This window comes from Muntiacus reevesi, chromosome 12, assembly GCF_963930625.1.
Source record: "Muntiacus reevesi chromosome 12, mMunRee1.1, whole genome shotgun sequence".
NCBI classification, from domain to species: domain Eukaryota; kingdom Metazoa; phylum Chordata; class Mammalia; order Artiodactyla; family Cervidae; genus Muntiacus; species Muntiacus reevesi.
Window position 1 is genome coordinate 56,955,389 of NC_089260.1, and position 17,793 is coordinate 56,973,181.

The following is a 17,793-nucleotide window of genomic DNA, read 5'->3' on the forward strand; positions in this document are numbered from 1 at the left end:
CAGTTCCCTGCTGTACATCGTTGGCATGGTATAATAAGACTCCACTTCAAAAAAATAAATAAATAAAGGAAAATGATTTGCCTCTGTGGGAACTGTAGGAGTGTAAAACAAACAAAAAATAGATAAAGTAGTACCCTGTAGGTCCTTCTCAACCTTTCGGATACCGGGTCAGTGAGATGGAAACTGAGAATCCCTAACGCTAACCAGCTGTTTAGTGTTTATCAGTTCCCAACATGACAAATAAAGGTTCGAAGACTGTCTCCCGGTAGCGTGTGTTTGGCTTGGCAGCCCTTGAAAAGGTTGTTAATACCCGTTTTTCCGCAAACACAACTCTAAAGCCCTCTAATGACAGCCCTACCACCCGCAAGCTGTTAACTCATACCCGATATTCCCCGATTTAACAGGAATTCTAAAAGTATCATATATATTATTCCACCTGTAACTTCTGATCACCAGACTTTTAATACTTAAACGCTGCGGCTTCAAGCCATTGCCCGTTGATTGGTCACATTCACAGAATCAGGAACTCCCGAGGATTGCTACAGAATTCAGGGTCGAGCTGAAAGGGGTGGTCGCGGCGCTTTCGACCTCTTCCACCTGACCCAGTTTTAGCTCCCTTCTTCCCCATTCCTGGTCTGAGAGCCTGCCGCCCGCACTGTGGGACCCGGCCTGGGACAGCCCTCCGGGCGCCCACTCCCCTCACAAGCCCTGGTCCGTTCCAAACGAGGTCCCGGGCCCTCGGCAGCCCTCCACCTCCGCGACAGGTCGACCTCTTCCGCCCAGGCTAACTCAGGATTCGGCGGGTAGGCGGGCGCAGGGCCACTCGCTGTAGTGGAGAAGGTCAGGCTCACCTTGGGGCACTCGCGCCCGGACGACGGCCAGCACCGTCCCAGACCGCCCGGCGGAGTCTCCGGGGTCACGGGAGGACTCCCAGGTCACCAACCCCGGCATCCGCAGCAGCAGGTGCCAGGACAGTTGGAACCGGCCCTACCCGGAAGCACGCCGACTTCCGGCAGCCCGCCGACTTCCGGGCATGCGCGGAGCTGCGCTGAGTGCGCCCGCCCCTCCCCCGCCCGCTTCCCGGCGTGCCCCGCGCAGGAAGGGCCGGAGTCGACAATAACAAACCCGTGGCGGCCGTGCCCGCGGCCCTACCGAGCCCGGCGCTGCCTCGGGTTCCGTCGCCCGGCCCCTCGGCTCTGACCGGCCGCGGCTCGCCCTTCCCCGGCCCCTGACGCAGAGCCGAGGGGCCTGCCCGTCCCCGTGCCCGGAGGTGGCTGCCTCGGCGGCGCCGGCGGTTGTGTCGGTTGGCGGCGCGGATGGGCGGTTGGTAGCCGCCGCCGAGGACGAGGCGGCGGCGGAAGATGGTGCCGGGGGCCACGGGCCCTGCTGCTGCTGCCGGCGGAGGAGGAGGCGCTGCCCGGTGAGCGCGGCGTCGGGCCCCTCAGGCGCGGGTCCCCGGGCGGAAAGCGGAGGCGGGCGGCTGCGCGGGGCCTCTGCGGCCCGGACTCTTGGGTGCCCCGGACCTCGCAGTGCCCCCCGACCTCCCGGTGCTCCCAGCCGGCGTCGGGAGCACCGGGGCCCGGGACGCACCCTCGCCGTCGCCGCCGGGCCGGGCCTCGAGGTGTCAGACGGCGAGCAGGCCGGGGCGAGGGTCGCAGACGCGACGCGGCTCTGTCCGGACCCCGGAGCGCGAGGCTCCCCGAGGGCAGCGTCCGGATAAAGTTACTCCCGGGAATGACTCAGCCTCCGCCGGCCCGCGGGTGGGTGCGGGCCGGGGCGTATGTGCGGATTTCACAACTTCCCCGGCCGGAGCCGGGCGGCCCCGCCGGGAGTGGGGGGGTGGGTGTGCATCTCCCCGGCTCCCCGCTGGACGCGCCGCCGCGCCGGGGCTTGTTTGGTAACCGAGTCCCCGCACCGGGCTCCTGCCGTGTGGTCACAGCGCGGGGCCTGCGGGCGGGCGGGCCGCGGTGCTCGCGGTGGATACGGAGAGGGGAGACCCCACGCGGGCAGCAGGATGCGGGCCGCAGGGGGACCGGCCTGCTTTGCTAGCCACCGTATTGTATAGTCTCTCGGTTGCCGTGTGTGGGTGGTGCTTGTGTGTGTGTGGTTTCTTCACAGGGTGGGGAGGTTAGCCGCTTAGGAGGGGTACTCAATTTGAGGTAGACAGCCCGTGTGATGAGGAGTCTTGTTGGTGCGTTTCCATTTTTGATACACACAGGGTTCTTCAAGGTCCGGTGTTCCTGGGGGAAGACGCAAGGGGCCGTCGAGGAAGGCGGCTGATTGGATCTGTAAGCAGGCCCCCCTGGAGATCTGAAGATGGTTTTCTCCTTTCTGTTTTTAATGTTGTAACAACAGAATATGGTCTGAATGAACATATTTTCTCAACATTTTAGTGTTTAACATTGTGTCTAAAACCTAGAGTTTTATAAAACAGGGTGCTTTGTGTTGATAAACGGTTGTGTTGGTAAATGCCTGTTGATGGAAATCAGATACGGACTCAGACACGGTTTTAAAAAGAGTAATTTAATTTCGTCTGTTTGGAATGCTTTATGTTTGTCACGGTTAGGATTGTGTCTGGCCTGATTCTTGGGTGGAGATGTTGGATGATAGGAGAGAAGGGCCGCATTTTTCTGGCCCTTGCTGAACACACGGTCAGAATACAGGGCAGGTTTACTTCCAACAAATGAAACTCATTGAAGGGGCAGAGGGCACAAGACCTTTGTTTTTGGGGGAGGGGGAAAAAACAAAAAGCCCCACACTTTTGAACCTAAATTTTTATTATGTAAGCTTGTTCATTTCAGTCAGAAGCTTGAGAGGAGCTCTTATTGGGCCTCTAATTTTGAGACTATCTTTACACTCTCCTGCATTCAGCAAATGTTTGAACACCTGCTTTATGCTTTACTTTGCAGATGTGTGTAACTTTTCAAAAAAAGCAGTGCGTAGTAAAATGTTCTTTTCCAGACGTTACTGTTTGGTAACCCCAGTAAGCTTTTTGTATTCAGAAAACACTGGCTCAGGCACCTCCAGTGAAAGTCTAGCAGCCCCCTTCCACACTCACTCACTCACTCAGATGGTTGTTGCTTCCTTACGGAGGTAGACCATGGAGCCATCTCTGCAGGGCATACAGGAATGTGTACCATATTGTTTTTGCCCAGTAAGAGAAGGGAGATTGAAGTCCTGTATACAGTCAATTACTATTTAAGCATTGTCTGAAATCTGAAGGAAAGACCCAAGAGAAGTGAGGAAGCTATTTCTGACCATCTCGGATTAGAAGGAAACTGCAGCAGCTCTGAGGTCTTTGGCATATACAGGGAAAGGAGAGATTACTGAAAGGTGGGCAGAGAGGTGTAAGGGGAGAGCAGTAGGAACACGTGGTTTGCTGGAGGCTCAACAGATACTTAGAGGAGGGTAGCATCCTGTAAACTGCTATGTTCGGAGGCACAGTGGTTTGTTCAGTAAACCTGGTGAATCTGGGAAGCAGTTTAGATTGAGAGTCATTCATTATTTTCATGAAATGTTAAACCCCAGCAAGACCCAGTTTTAACTCTAGCAATGAGCAGTGAACAAGGGGAACTTTATATGTAAGCTTTGTATGAAGTTGTAGACAGCAGCGGTGATGCTGGTATTTTAAGGAAGATCAGTTGCAAGTTCACACTGTGTTGAGATGCATTGAAATAGACACAGTGCCTGAGGAGCAGATTGTGGAGTGCTGGGTTGACGATTCCATACTAGCTATGCATGGCATTACACTGCTGTGGTTCTTCCATTATTGTGGACCTGAGAAACCTGTAACCTGGGCAGAGAGCCCTGGGAGGGTGGCCTTTCTCCATCCCTCAGTGAAGCTGCTGTTCTCTTAAGTGGCTTTTTGCAGGCACAGTGCTTGAATACCTCCATACACCCCTTCTTCCAGCTATTTAGTGACTTCCCTGAGGGTTATGGGATGTTCCTCCAATTTTGCTCTCTGTTGAATTCTCCTTTAAAATTTTTTTATTGTAATTATTTTTGGTCCTGCCATGCAGCCTGTGTGGTCTTAGTTCCCTGGAAGACCAAGGATGGAACCCTCGCTCCCTGGAGTGGAAGTGTGGATTCTTAACTACTGGACACCAGGGAAGTCCCTAAATTCTCACTTTGTTGGCTTGTAATTGTGCTTAGAGATGAACATAATTGTGACTGGTTCAGGACTATCTAGGTCATATTTTTCTTTTATATGCTGCACATAATTGGCTAGTAATCATCAGAATACTGAAATATTAGTCAGTATTTCCATGACTGTGTTTTTAACCATTATGCTGCAAATTCCAGCTGCGCGCATCCTTTTTTGATACTGCTGTGCATTTACATGCTGTGAAAGAGTAGAAAATGTTGTAGATACTATTGTGTGAGACGTTAGACTTTAAACAAACAATTCACATTTACATTTAAGGACAGCGTCATACGTTGTTTCATCACTAAGTCGTGACCGACTCTTGCAACCCCGTGGCCTGTAGCCCACCAGGATCTTCTGTCCATGTTATTCTCCAGGCAAGAATACTGGAGTGGGTAGCCATGCCCTCCTCCAGGAGATCCTGCTGACACAGGGATCAAACCTAGGTCTTCTCCATTAGTAGGCAGATTCTTTACCACTGAGACACATGGGAAGCTCATATTTGCAATTGTTTAAAAACTACTATGTGCAGTCCTGATGTAGCATCTTTTAACAGTTATTCTGAGAATCTATCAAATGACATGCAAATTTTTAAAAATTTTTATTTTTTAAATTGAAGGGTAGTTCCTTTACAGAATTTTGTTTTCTGTCAAGCATCAACATGAATCAGCCATAGGACATGAAGATTTTTAAATTGCATTAACGATAAAGTAATAATAATGTCTATTGGGACACAGATTTTAGACTGTTATTTACTGATATAGTCAATTCTAATTTATCTTTAAGTCATGTGTTTTATGCAGCTTTTATGAATGTCAGGATACCACAATGTGAAATACGTTTATATGAACTGATATGGAGAGATTCTCATGTTATTACGCTATTCAACTCAAACAGATTGCATGTATGCGTGCTGTTCTCTCATTTTTGAGAAACTACTTTGTACATGTATACTTCCTGTATCTGGAGGAAGACCCCAAAGGTCCAGCTCTATCCACACTGCCAGGGGTCTCCCTCTCACTCCATTCCTGTCCTGCTGTCCTCCCATCAGGTCTGGTTACAGACACCCTGGACCTTTCTGGAAAGGCTCTCTAGGGAGTGTGAGGAAGATGGCTGACCTACTCTTCTTTCCTTCTTTTTTCTTTTCTTGTCAGAGAAAGAGGAGGATCAGGTGGGAATAAATCTGATCTGGAGAGGTTGAAGCCCAGTTTGCAGTCCCTGGGTGACCTGGACACTCCCATTTGTGGTGAACACCATTAGTTTCATTGATGCAGCACCCGTGGCCCTCAGGTTCAGTTGCTGAATTACAGTTTGCAGAATTGCAAATCAGACAGAAGTTTTCCTACTTCTTATTACTTCTCTGGAGCTTTTGGTCCACCTTGTCCAGCATCATCCACATTTCATGTGGTCTGCTAGACTTGAGAGCAACTTGAGGGTCTTTGGACTCCTAACACCAGGCATAGAAGTACTGGTTGCTTAGTTATGTCCAGCTCTTTGCAACCTCATGGACTTTAACCTGCCAGGCTCCTCTGTCCATGGGATTCTCCAGGTAAGAATACTGGAGTGGGTAGCCGTTCCCTTCTCCAGGGGATCTTCCCAACTAGGGATCAAACCTGAGTCTCCTGCCTTGCACGCAGATTCTTTTTTACCATCTGAGCCAGAATCTGGCTTTGCCGGGTGTTCAGTAAACACAGGGTGAATAATGACCAGCTGTGTGCCATATGGGAGGTCAGTTATTGTCTGGGGCTTTCCCTTTGTCTCCCCGTGTAAGGAAGCTGTTTCTGAGTTTTGAATGGATCAGACAGGTTGACAGTAAGCTAGAGTGACAGACCTGATTGTTGTGGTGGTGATGCCTCAAAGAAGAAATTGCAGATATCCAGTGATAAATGATGGACACTTGTGTGAATAAGGGAGATGCTTTCTTGTTTTTACAAGCATGAAAGTACAATTGTAACACCTGTATCTCTGGGAATAAATGCATTGGAATCAGTGTTTTTAAAAATACTCCCTCATTTATAGCTTACTGTATCCGAGAAGGACCCAGGAGGAGCAGATGTCCTTTCATGATGTGAGATTGTTCTCCCCACATGAGATACTTCATACGACTTGACAGCTTGAGAGAGTTCTGTAAGTTCAGAGTCAGAGAGGGAAGACTAAGGGCTGTCTGTGACCAGGGGTGACTTCCCAAAGGGCTGATGGACCCAGAAGGGCTTTCTGACCACACTTGAATGAGTAACTTTCAAATGAGCAGAAATGGCAAGTATGGGAAGACTGTGTAAAATGAGAGGATGGGTTTCATGTAGGGAAATAGCTGGAGATACTTTTGGAAAGGCAAACGGGTTGATTATGAAGTTCTGTAATGTTGGTAAAGTTATGGCTGTCACCATTTTTGGAGTTGTTATTATATTCCTTGCACCGTGCAGTAATCTTAGATGCATTATTGCTGTCCCTCTCTGCAGAGGTGGTATTTCAGTTCTTGATGTGCAGAGGTCATCTGAGTCTCCGTGCTAGAGTCGGCATTCAAGTACAGGTGACTCGCCATTTCAGTGGTCATCTAGCCTTAGGCCAGAGTTGGTGGGTTCTCTTTAAAGGGGCGCGCAGACGATGGAGTCCAAGGAGACTGTGTACAGAGTGGGTCCTGTCCTGAGGTCAGTGGGGCAGTGGCTGTGAAGAAGCAGATGATAGGTTTGTGGCCTGCCGTGGCCACAGCCAAGCTCCAGGGGGCGGAGCATCTGGCCTACATGCTTGTAAGTGGTGGGCGTGTTCAGGAAGGGCTCGAGCAGAAGAGAGTTTCCAGGCTCTAAAATAAGGATTATGTCATTGGAAAACCAGGGGTTGGATTATATAGGAAAAAAGGGATAGGATGCAGACAGAAATAACTGACATCTTGGGTAGCAACAGAGCGATAGTTTTGTTCACAGAGGAAGTTAGGGAACAGTTTTAAAGGGAAAGCACTGAAGTGAAGTATAGACCTGCTGAGTTTGAGAGACAGTGTGGTTTCTGGTTGGAGATCCTTGCAATGGCTGAGCACCGGTCCTGAGCTGAGGGCAGAGGTCTGGGAGGGTTCATAACCCTCAGAGGTGGTTGTCTTGCCTTTGGTTGGCATAGCCCTTCTCTGCATGTGTACATTCTCTATATTCTCACAGCCCTATGACTTGGGAAGTCTCCTGCTTTGTTGTATCAGAATAATTTAGGTTAGTTGAGGTCCATCAGAGTCACACAGTCAGTAGTAGGAACAGGACTTGAATATAGGTCTTCTGACACAGGATCCACGTTCTTTTCACAGTGCTCTTCTCCCTCTTATGTGCATGTCTTGGGAAGTGTATGGAGTGAGGGGGTAGTTCTCCCTGGGAGCCTGGTGGGGGCCAGCCTAGGACCAGCAGGTGAGGAGCCTTGTCCCTTAGCTGGACCAGCTTGAGATGGTGGGTTTTCAGGTTCTTTATTTCTTTGTAACTGTGTGATGTTCTTTTTTTCTTTTTCAAAAATGGAAACAAGTATTTTTAACCCCCAATTGTGATTTTTAAAGAGACCAAAGTCCAGCATCCAGAGATAGCCTTTTAAAAAAAATTGATGTTAAATTGTTCCAGACTTTTTAATGCTTGTGTCTACATACACATCCCTCAGTATTAGTTAATAAACTAAAACCCACAAACAGAATCACATGGTATATTCTGTAGCTGAATGATAAATACGTCAGTTATCTATAGGTATGGATTTAATGAACATTTTAAACACATTTGAAGCACAATAAAACGTGGGTGGGCTGCACATCCCCACCAGGAGGAGGCAAGACTGTCCCTCCTGACCCCAGAGAGGACGCCCAGAGCTCTGCACCTGGAGCGCTCTGGACTCCCTGCCATGCGAATCTTCTTTTGCTTTTACCGTTATTGTGTATCCTTTCACTATGATAAAACGGTAATCCAAAGTATAGCACTTTCCTGAACTCTGTGAGCCTAGGGGACGCCTGAACTTGTAGTCTGCTGGTCTGAAGTGAGGGTGGTCCCGGGCACCACCAGACTTGTGGCTGGGATCCCAGGGGAGTGTGGTCTTGTGGAGCCTGGTCCATCTAAGTCCGGGTTTGACTGAAACCACTGCACACCCATATGTGGAGTGCATTTTGGGTGTCAGTATTGCTGTTTATGAAGTATTTGTAATAGTGTGGAAAGACAGTTATTTGTGAAGGACAAGTAATTGATGAGTCAAGATATACAGGATGATGCTCTAGTATGAAATCCTCCTGTAGAGTTTTTGTGATTGTTCAGTTTTTCTCTCATACCACACGCCTCCAGGGCGGGCAGGGGTCTGCACTGACACTACTCACCCTTCACCGGCTCTGCCTCTTGGGAGCTCCTGGCAGTCATCTGTCCGTCACTTCAGTCTGCTGGCTTCCTGCCCTTCATTCATTAAGGATTTGGTTCTGATCTGCAGTGGGACAGGAACACGTCTCTCAGTGTTAGTGTACAGCTGCTGGCGTGCATTTGGGGAGTAACTGCGTGCTCTGTGATCGGTAGTGGGGTGAGTGTAGGTGATCTTACTTATCCTTGGTGGAGATGACAGCGTTGAAAACCTTAGGGATTTTCCGTAGGGAACAAGCTGAAGAATCCTGTGGTCAGTGTCAATTATGTGACTTCTCCACAGTCTTCACAGGCATATAGCATAATTCTTTGCTGTTAAGTGGCTTCAGTCGTGTCCGACTCTGTGCGACCCCTTAGACAGCAGCCCACCAGGCTCCTCCGCCCATGGAATTTTCCAGGCAAGAGTACTGGAGTGGGTTGCCATTGCCTTCTCCGAATTCTTCACTAGTGTGGGATTATTCATTCATTTTATTGAGAAAGTATTTTAGAGCTGGTTTCCAGGAGTGCAGGATGCTTGCTTTAAAGAAGCTTGTTATTCAGGAGAGGTGAGAACTGTGTGGAGAAACATCCCAGTATCTGCAGCGGAGTAGCGCACGTGGATATAAAGTCAGCACAGCGAATGGCAGGATTGTGTGATTAACTCCATGAAAGAAAATGTGTGTGTGTGTGTGTGTGCGTGTGTGTGTGTGTGCTGGGGTGGGGGGGTTTGCAGTAGATCATGGGGGGTGATGATCACAGTGGGCAGAGGAGGGAGGGTCCAGGCTGGGGAAGAGCCTCAGAGACTTGAAGTAGCCCATTTTGTTCAGAGAGTTAAGCAGTTTGGCATTTGGTAGTGAAACCTGGGGAGGGGAGGAGAGGAAGAAGCCATACAGTGTCTGCTGTTTTGCTGGACTGTCTGGGCTTGGATCCTGTGATATTACTGAAGGCCTGATTTCTTAGTTTCCTTATCTGTGAGGTGAGGATGATGATAGTATCCCTCTTAAGGGATTCTGTGTGTGTGTATTAGTTGCTCAATCGTGTCTGACTCTTTGCATTCCCATGGACTGTAGCCCACCAGGTTCCACTGTCCATGGGATTCTCCAAAAAGAGCAGGTTGTCATACCTTGTCTCCAGGGGAGTCTTCCTGACCCAGGGATTGAACCTGGGTCTTCTGCATTAGCATCTGAGCTGCCAGGGAAGCTCAGCTTAAAGGATTCTTGTGAGGATCGAATGAAACATTTAGTGACACGTTTATTAGAACAGTGACCTAGAGCACAGTAAATAAATACTTATGAATGGTGGCTGCTGCTATGAAGGTCATCCTGATGGTGGTTGGTGTTCAGGAGCGGAACCACATTACACACACAACCTCCCCCCCCCCCCCCGCCCGCCCCCTGTCCTCCCTGAGGACAGTGGGAGGATGCTGAGGGAGGTGAGGGGTTGAGGATGCAGGGAGTAGATTGAGAGACTTTTGTGGAAGTCAGAGACAAGTAAGGGCTTCATGAACACAGGAGCCTCAAGAGTCAAAGTTGGTGGTCAGTAGACAATAAGACTACTACTAACTGGATTGTTAGTGCTGTTTACCTACCTATGAGGAAGACAGGATGGTCTGTAAGACAGCATGTGAGAGATGGGGTTCATTGGTTCCATCAGTAAAGAGAGGTTTTAGGTGACAGAGCTGTTGGGGGTGGGGTTGTATAGAGAACTCGGGTCTAGGGAGGCGTGCAGCCGGGTTTGGTCATCAGCAGTGGTGCCACGGGAGGTGGTGGGGTCCCAGCCAGACACTGGGGAGGAGGAGCAGCCGCCCAGCAAGGGCACTTCCTGTCTGCCCAGTGGTGTGATGGTCTCTACTCCCTGTGTTCCTGCGATGCCCCTGTGATATTGGTACTGTATGTGAGAAGTACCACACTCCTAGCTGTTGGAAACACACAGACATATTATTATTCCACATTTGCTGTGTGCTCTGTCTCAGGAGACTCGGTGATGGTCTCTGGCAGGGGTGGGGTCTTGTCTGATGTTCAGCAGGAATTGTCATGCTTGTTAAGAACCAGCTCCTTGCAGGTTCCTAAACAGAGGCTTCTTGCTGGCTCTGGCTTCTGTTTTTTGCCACGTGGGCCTCTCCATATGACAGCGTGTTCTGTGAAGCTGGCGGGTGGGAGTGGTCAGCTGACAAGGTGGAGGTTATGTTGAGGAGGTGCTATCGTGTAAATGACCTCCTGTTACCTTGGCCGAGTTTCAGTGGTTCCAACAGATCCCAGGCCTTGCCCATGTCCAAAGGGCTGGCTTTGAGGCTCGGGGCTATGGTACCCTTATTCCTCTTTTACAGGAGAAACTGGAAGTATTAAATATACAAGTAATGGGGACCATTGTGTCTTAAAGACAGAAGGGACTGTAGGCTTCGACAGTGTTGGGGCGCTCTCTGGGGACTTTGTCTGATGTCTTCTAATGGGATGGTCTAGGTTAAGGTCATGTGCTTGTGGTTCAGTGAAGAAGAGTAGGGATCACTCTTTCAGAAGAGCATGCTATTGTTATTGTTGAATTATTTCTCTCTATAATAATCCAGAAATTTTTCTTTTCTAGTTCACTGAGTTTAACCAGTAATGCCATTCAGTTGCCAATATCAAGCAAAGCAGACATAAGCCACTTGTAATCTGCTTCTTAACAACAGTGGTAGTCCTTTTAACAGTGCGTGCCGGTGAGTCACAGTTCCTGCCTTTATAATGGAGTTTTGATCTAATGCATTTAAAATAATGATTTTGGAAACATTAATTTTAAAGCCTTGCTTCCTTTTCCCTTCTTCCCTCATAATTCTACTCTAAGCTCGTGTGGAAAGAGCATAAAGAAAGATAGCTACTAGTTTCTGAAAATTTAGTTTTTTGTCATCTTTCATTACTTACATTGATCTTGGGGATTTTTACCTCTAGTTGTTAAAAAATAAAATACTATCTCTTGACATCTGCCCCTTTATTCATAGATGAGGAAGCTTTATTTATATGTAGGGTTTTGACTTGGATAACTGGGTAATGGCAGAGTTGGTTTAAATATTCAGATATCCTATGCACTTTCTGCTGTTCCACAAAGTGATAAGCTCTTAGGGCCAGTGTTTCTCGTGTGGAGTGTTTCTAGCTCAGCGCGGAGGTGGAACTTGGATTAATCAAGTCTGTCCCTCCTGTTGCAAGTGGTGGCTCTTATTTGCTGTTAGTAAGTTTAACCTTAAAGCTATTTTTTGTTGTTGTTCCAAGGAAGAAGTGGGGGGAACTTTTGGAGTTAGAAAAATGTTTGACCACATTTTAAACTTTTATTCTTAATGTTGTGTGGTACATGAAAACAGTGTGAAATATACACCTAACTGTTGTAACTCCTGGCCTCTTTCTTCCTGAAATCAATCAATTTTTTTTCATGATAGAAGTTATGCTTCTCATAGCCTCATTACTGTTCATTATTATTTTTTAAGCACCAGGTTTACTGAATTGTCCAGTTAGCCATGTTAGACATCAAATCCTATTTTGTTTTTTTGTTGCTTGTGTATTATAACTGTGCTCTGTCTTATGGGAACATAACCACATTTATGCATGTGTTTGTAAATTGACCAGTTCTCTTGTCTGTTTCTTTCAGTAACCATATCAGAGTGTGAGGTGTAAGCTTACAGAATCCAGGAAACCATCATGAAGTTGTATGTATTTCTGGTGAACACTGGAACCACCCTGACATTTGACACTGAACTTACAGTGCAAACGTGAGCTCTGTTTTCCTTGATTCTCATCAGTTCTGCATTTCGTACATGTAGAAAGTTAAAGATTTGATTTTGAAGATACTGTTCCTTTGTTAAATAAGAGTGGCAACTTGAAAAGTCTTAAATCTTTTGTCCTCATTGTTTACATGTACAATTGCCATCTTTCTCTAAAATGTTAACATTAAATTTGTTAAGTTGTGCTTTGTTGTTTGTGTGACTATATTTTCACAGTAAACAAATTGATTTCAAACCAAAGCAGTCTAATAGAAGTAAGTTTTCATAGCTGATTGTTTTCCTGAATTTCACAGTGCACTGCTGAGGGGATCGTTGCTAGCTGTATAAACCAGCATATACCAGCCCTATGGTTTTTCATCATTGTTTTTATTATTTTACATGAATAAAGCCAGTAGTGTTTGTTTTGTTAATGATAGAGTAAAATTTGGGATAAACCTTATCTTTTTTAATGGATGAAATTACTTTTTGAAAGTTCTTGTTTTTACAAAATATGATTTGACTTGTAATTGAATGGTTTTTTGAAAGATGAGAAAAAGGGAGCAATTTTCATGTGGTATCCACTTAATGTGTTTTATGTAATGGGATGTCTATTGAACTTTCCACATCACATGAGGATTTTAACAAACGCTAATATAAGCAGCGTTGCTAGTTATGTAAAGATCACAGAATTAATATTTCTGCTGGCTGCACTTCATGGGCTCAGCGTTAGATGTGGCACATGGGTGGTTTACTGACCTTATAGTTGTTTATGATTGGCTTGTTGATTGCGGAATCCAGTTGCAGAAACAATAAACTTATATATCTTACTACGGTTTGGGGGGAAACTTTTTGATTGAAGTTCATTTGTCAGATATTTTTACACAGAGTGACTTTGATAAAGAGAAAGGCCGTCCTCAGGCAAATGTAAATAACGGATTTTGCCCCCCTCCCTCTCTGAAGTGTGGCTGACCTGAAGCATGCAATCCACAGCAAGTACAAGATCGCCATTCAGCACCAGGTGCTGGTGGTCAACGGGGGCGAGTGCATGGCTGCCGATCGCAGGGTGTGCACCTACAGCGCCGGGACGGTAGGTGCCCGACCTCCTCGACGCGGGCGGGCGCCAGCTTTCCAGCGGCTGGGGGCTGGGGTCTGACTCCTACAGAGGGCAGTGGGCATGTTCTGTGTCTGTAACAGTTTATTTCAGTTCTTCTTTGTTTTTGTTTTTTACTTCTCTAGGACACAAATCCAATTTTTCTTTTTAACAAGGAAATGATCTTGTCTGAGCGTCTACCTGCTATTCCTAAAACTACCTTTTCAACAGAAAATGACATGGAGATAAAAGTCGAAGAGTCCCTTATGATGCCTGCCGTTTTTCACACTGTTGCTTCAAGGACACAGCTTGCAGTGGTAATTGTAATATTATTTATACTTCAGTTCAGTTCAGTTCAGTTGCTCAGTTGTGTCCAACTCTTTGCGACCCCATGAATCGCAGCACTCCAGGCCTTCCTGTCCATCACCAGCTCCCGGAGTTTACTCAAACTCATGTCCATCGAGTCGGTGATGCCATCCAGCCATCTCATCCTCTGTCGTCCCCTTCTCCTCCTGCCCCCAATCCCTCCCAGCATCAGGGTCTTTTCCAGTGAGTCAAGTAAGTCTTTGCATGAGGTGGCCAAAGTATTGGAGTTTCAGCTTCAGCATCAGTCCTTCCAATGAACAGCCAGAACTGACCTCCTTTAGGATGGACTGGTTGGATCTTCTTGCAGTCCAGGGGACTCTCAAGAGTCTTCTCCAACACCACAGTTCAAAAGCATCAATTATTCAGTGCTCAGCTTTCCTCACAGTCCAACTCTCACATCCATATATGACCACTGGAAAAACCATAGCCTTGACTAGATGAACCTTTGTTGGCAAAGTAATGTCTCTGCTTTTTAATATACAGTTTAAAATTTAAAGCTGGTGTATTTAACAAAATAATGATTGGTAATGTTTTTGTGGACAATTAGGCAACAGCAAATGATCTAAAAAACTGATTACTTCTAAAAGCATTCAAATCTAAATAGCATAGCAGTCTAAATTATAGAAGCATGCCCAAAACATGAAAAATAGCAAACTTTTTGAAAAGATAATTTTGTGATGCCTCTGTCTGGTTTATAATTTCAGGTGCACACTTTGTTAGTCATTCTACAGTTACAGGACCTTAGCACAGAACAACTATCTGAAATATTTGTTTACCATCTTTCCTTGAGGATGATAACTTTAGAACATTGCTTGAATCAGTGAAATTCTGTGTTCAGGTAGACAGACACAGGCAGAGAGCTTAAGGAGTGTGGTTCTTTCTTGTATCCATGGTCAGGTCCTGGAGGAGAACCCAGTTTCTTCCTGATACATATTCGTATTGCTGCTTGCAAACCCTATGGGTTATTTCCCAGTCATTTGGTTTTGTTTTTGTTTATTTGTGTTTGTTTTTGACTTGCTAGTACTTTGCTGTAATACTAGGTGTAAGCTATCAGTAGGGGGACACATTTTGCTTTCAGACATAAAAAATGTCTTAGAATCAACCAATAAGTGTTTACCTTTTATGAAGATAAACTAGTAAAATAATAAACTACTAATAAGTACGAATACTTGCTTTCTGAAATATATTTCTTAGCAATCTGTTTTAATGCAGTACATGCATTTGTGAAACTGACTCATTCTTCACATGAGATGCAACATAAAAAAGAGAACCTCATCTCTCATCTTTCTGAAATATGTTTAATAAACATTAAAGGGTCTGGAAATGATTTTTAGAAGGCAGCATTATTTTTAAAGGCAAATCTGTCAACTGAATTTATATACTAAAGTTCTTTAGATATGTTTTCTGTTTTTATTGGTCTACAAATAAACTAATAAAGATAGGTTATATAGTTGCATGCCATTTAAAAACATCCATTTTAGGTGATATGATTGTATATTTGGTAAATTTGAGAGAATTTAATAAAAATACATCAGAAAGAATTGTAAGGTTGATTGGAGTATGTGATAAAAATACGTAAACATTATTCATATTTCTCTTATTGGTTCTCCTTTAGAATAGAAATGGGAAATATATTGCATTCTCAATAGCAGCATCAACAAAAGCTTATTCAATTCTAGAACATAAAGCATTATAAACAAATGGAAAGATATTCCTAATGTTCTTGATCATATTCTAATCACAGTGTTCACTAGCTTAATTAGTTAGTTGCTATGATGAAGCATTTTTGCTTTTGGGGAATGAGGGGAGTTTGCAAGGTTTTATTTGTTTTGCTTGGAAGGATCACTGTCCAGATGTAGGTAAGAAAATAAGGAGAAAGAAGAATGGGAAATGTAGAGAAGAAGGTACCTCAGGTTGTAGCATTCCCCCAAAAGCTGCTGTACGTAACCAAGACAGTGACCTGCGGCTCAGACTGTCCGCCACATCAGCAATTAGAGACTTGTGTTTTGGGCCATTCTGCGGGGTTTGTGGGATCTTAGTTGGCCCACCCAGGGATGGAACCTGGACTCCCCACAGTAAGAGCCTGTATTCCTCACCGCTGGACTGTCAGGCTCTGTCTTCTAACCATCCAGAGTGCAATCTCCAGAGTCACATTTCCCAGTTACTTGTGTGACCTTGGACTTTTGTCTTTACTATTAGTAAAATTAATAATAGAGTATTGTTTATTAACATAAATATTTGAAAATGCACGTATCACAATTGGATATTCATTGTCATTGTATTTTCATAAAGTGAACACAGATTTTAAAATATGACATCAGCCATGGCCCTCCTGTGTATTCCCTTGTGTTCAGTCCCCATTATTCTCTTCCGTGAAGTTGATCAGTGTCCTGACTCCTTTTGTGACTGACCTGAATCAGTGCAGTGTTCCTGAGACTCAGTTGTGTAGTTGCAGGTTTGTATTCACTGCCATGTAGTATTCCCTTGTGTAAATTCACAGTTATACTTTTGATGGTTATTGTTGCCTGACTCTGCGCAGACCTCCAGCCCTGCATCCTCCCCTAGGTATGAGTTCCTCTTTGTTACCATGGCAGCAGGCAGGAGCCAAAACCTAGAACAGCTCTGAACAGTGCTTCCTTTGACATGAGTTCAGAGCACATTCATGCATGCACTTAAGTACACGTGTGCAGACGTGTACATAGGCGTTACCTTCTCTTACCATTTGTTTCTTCTTTTCCAACATAGGAAATGTATGAAGTTGCCAAGAAACTCTGCTCTTTCTGTGAAGGTCTTGTCCATGATGAACATCTTCAGCACCAAGGCTGGGCTGCAATCATGGCCAATCTGGAAGATTGCTCAAATTCCTACCAAAAGCTGCTTTTCAAATTTGAAAGTATTTATTCAAATTATCTGCAATCCGTAGAAGACATCAAATTAAAACTTACTCAGTATGTTTGCCATTAAAATGGATAATAAGATGTTTGTTTAAAATACCTTTGCAGTTTATCAGTACTTTTAGTAACGGTCACTTCATTTCTAGTAGGCCACATGTTTATTATAATTGAGGTTTATTTTTTTGAGACTTTTATAATGACTTTTATGGAGTGTAAAATTTATAAAACTATGGTTAGTTTTATCCTCCACATATTATATGGATTTACCACATTTTGTTTTCTTGTATTTTCTTTATGTAAAAGACTCTATACTTTGAAATTATTTAGAAACCCAAGAATCTTTGTTTCTTGCCTTGCTACCAATAAAGTGAGGCAAAATGCAAATGAAAAGTTTTCAAATGCTAGTCAAAGAAAATTTTTTCTTTTTAAATATTGCCATATGATGTAGGCTTGCTAAGATGGAAAAGAGCCATTGTGTCGTAGTTCTCATTTAGATTCTTTTTTTGGTTCTTTGCATGTAAGCATCTGATACCCATTGGTTCTTTTTTAAAAGGGCTATAATGGACGTAAAAAATACGGCAATAATTCCACACAAATGTAGCCCTTTGTTTTGTGTGTACATGTATGCTTTCAGTGTCTTGTATTCATTTTTTGTTCGGTTTTTCTTAAATTTTTTATTAGAGTTGGAGGGAAGTAGCATGTTCTTTTTTGAAATCAAGTGGGCCTTATTAATTCAGGTTTCTGTATTTTGTGGTATGAATATTTAGAACATGTTGGTCTTGAGATGACAGTGGGACACATCTTGGAAAGGAAGAGTGATTAAAACTGGAAAGAGCTTTTAAAAGTTTTTGTAATAACCTTTTCAAGTAACTATTCAGGGGTGCGAGGCAGGGGCTAGTCATCTCACATGTTAATGTAGGAACATGAATGATTTTATATATATTTTTATAGCAGTTAAATCGTCAAGATTTCATCTTTCCTTCATGTTTTTTGACAACATGTATCTATCTGCGAGTCTGTCTACTTTCAAGGTGTGATAAACCCAAGAGTTAACCTTAATCTCTAATAAAACTGTTAATTTTATCCTCTGCTTTCATTATATCTCAAATGTTTGATTAGCTTAGAGACAAAACATTAAACTTTAAGGGACTGCTATAGTAAATCTTTTATAAGTTTGACTTTTTTGTACCTTAAGTTTAGTTAAAAACTGAGTGTCCATGTGCATAGTGTGGCCTTGG

General features: G+C 44.7%; 1 protein-coding gene across 2 annotated transcripts in view; it reads left to right on the forward strand.

Annotated features, from left to right (window-relative positions):
• The first annotated feature begins 1,093 nt into the window (after positions 1 to 1,093).
• Positions 1,094 to 17,793, forward strand: part of RB1CC1 (RB1 inducible coiled-coil 1) — a 40,743-nt gene continuing 24,043 nt past the window's right edge. Inside the window, exons 1-6 of one of the 2 annotated variants that reach the window (XM_065903471.1) lie at positions 1,094 to 1,420; positions 11,059 to 11,173; positions 12,094 to 12,214; positions 13,166 to 13,292; positions 13,442 to 13,612; positions 16,407 to 16,609. In XM_065903471.1, the coding sequence (XP_065759543.1) occupies positions 12,144 to 12,214; positions 13,166 to 13,292; positions 13,442 to 13,612; positions 16,407 to 16,609 (572 nt within the window). In that variant the 5' untranslated portion in view covers positions 1,094 to 1,420; positions 11,059 to 11,173; positions 12,094 to 12,143. The remainder of the gene's footprint in view (positions 1,421 to 11,058; positions 11,174 to 12,093; positions 12,215 to 13,165; positions 13,293 to 13,441; positions 13,613 to 16,406; positions 16,610 to 17,793) is intronic. The other variant, XM_065903472.1, reaches the window with a different exon arrangement.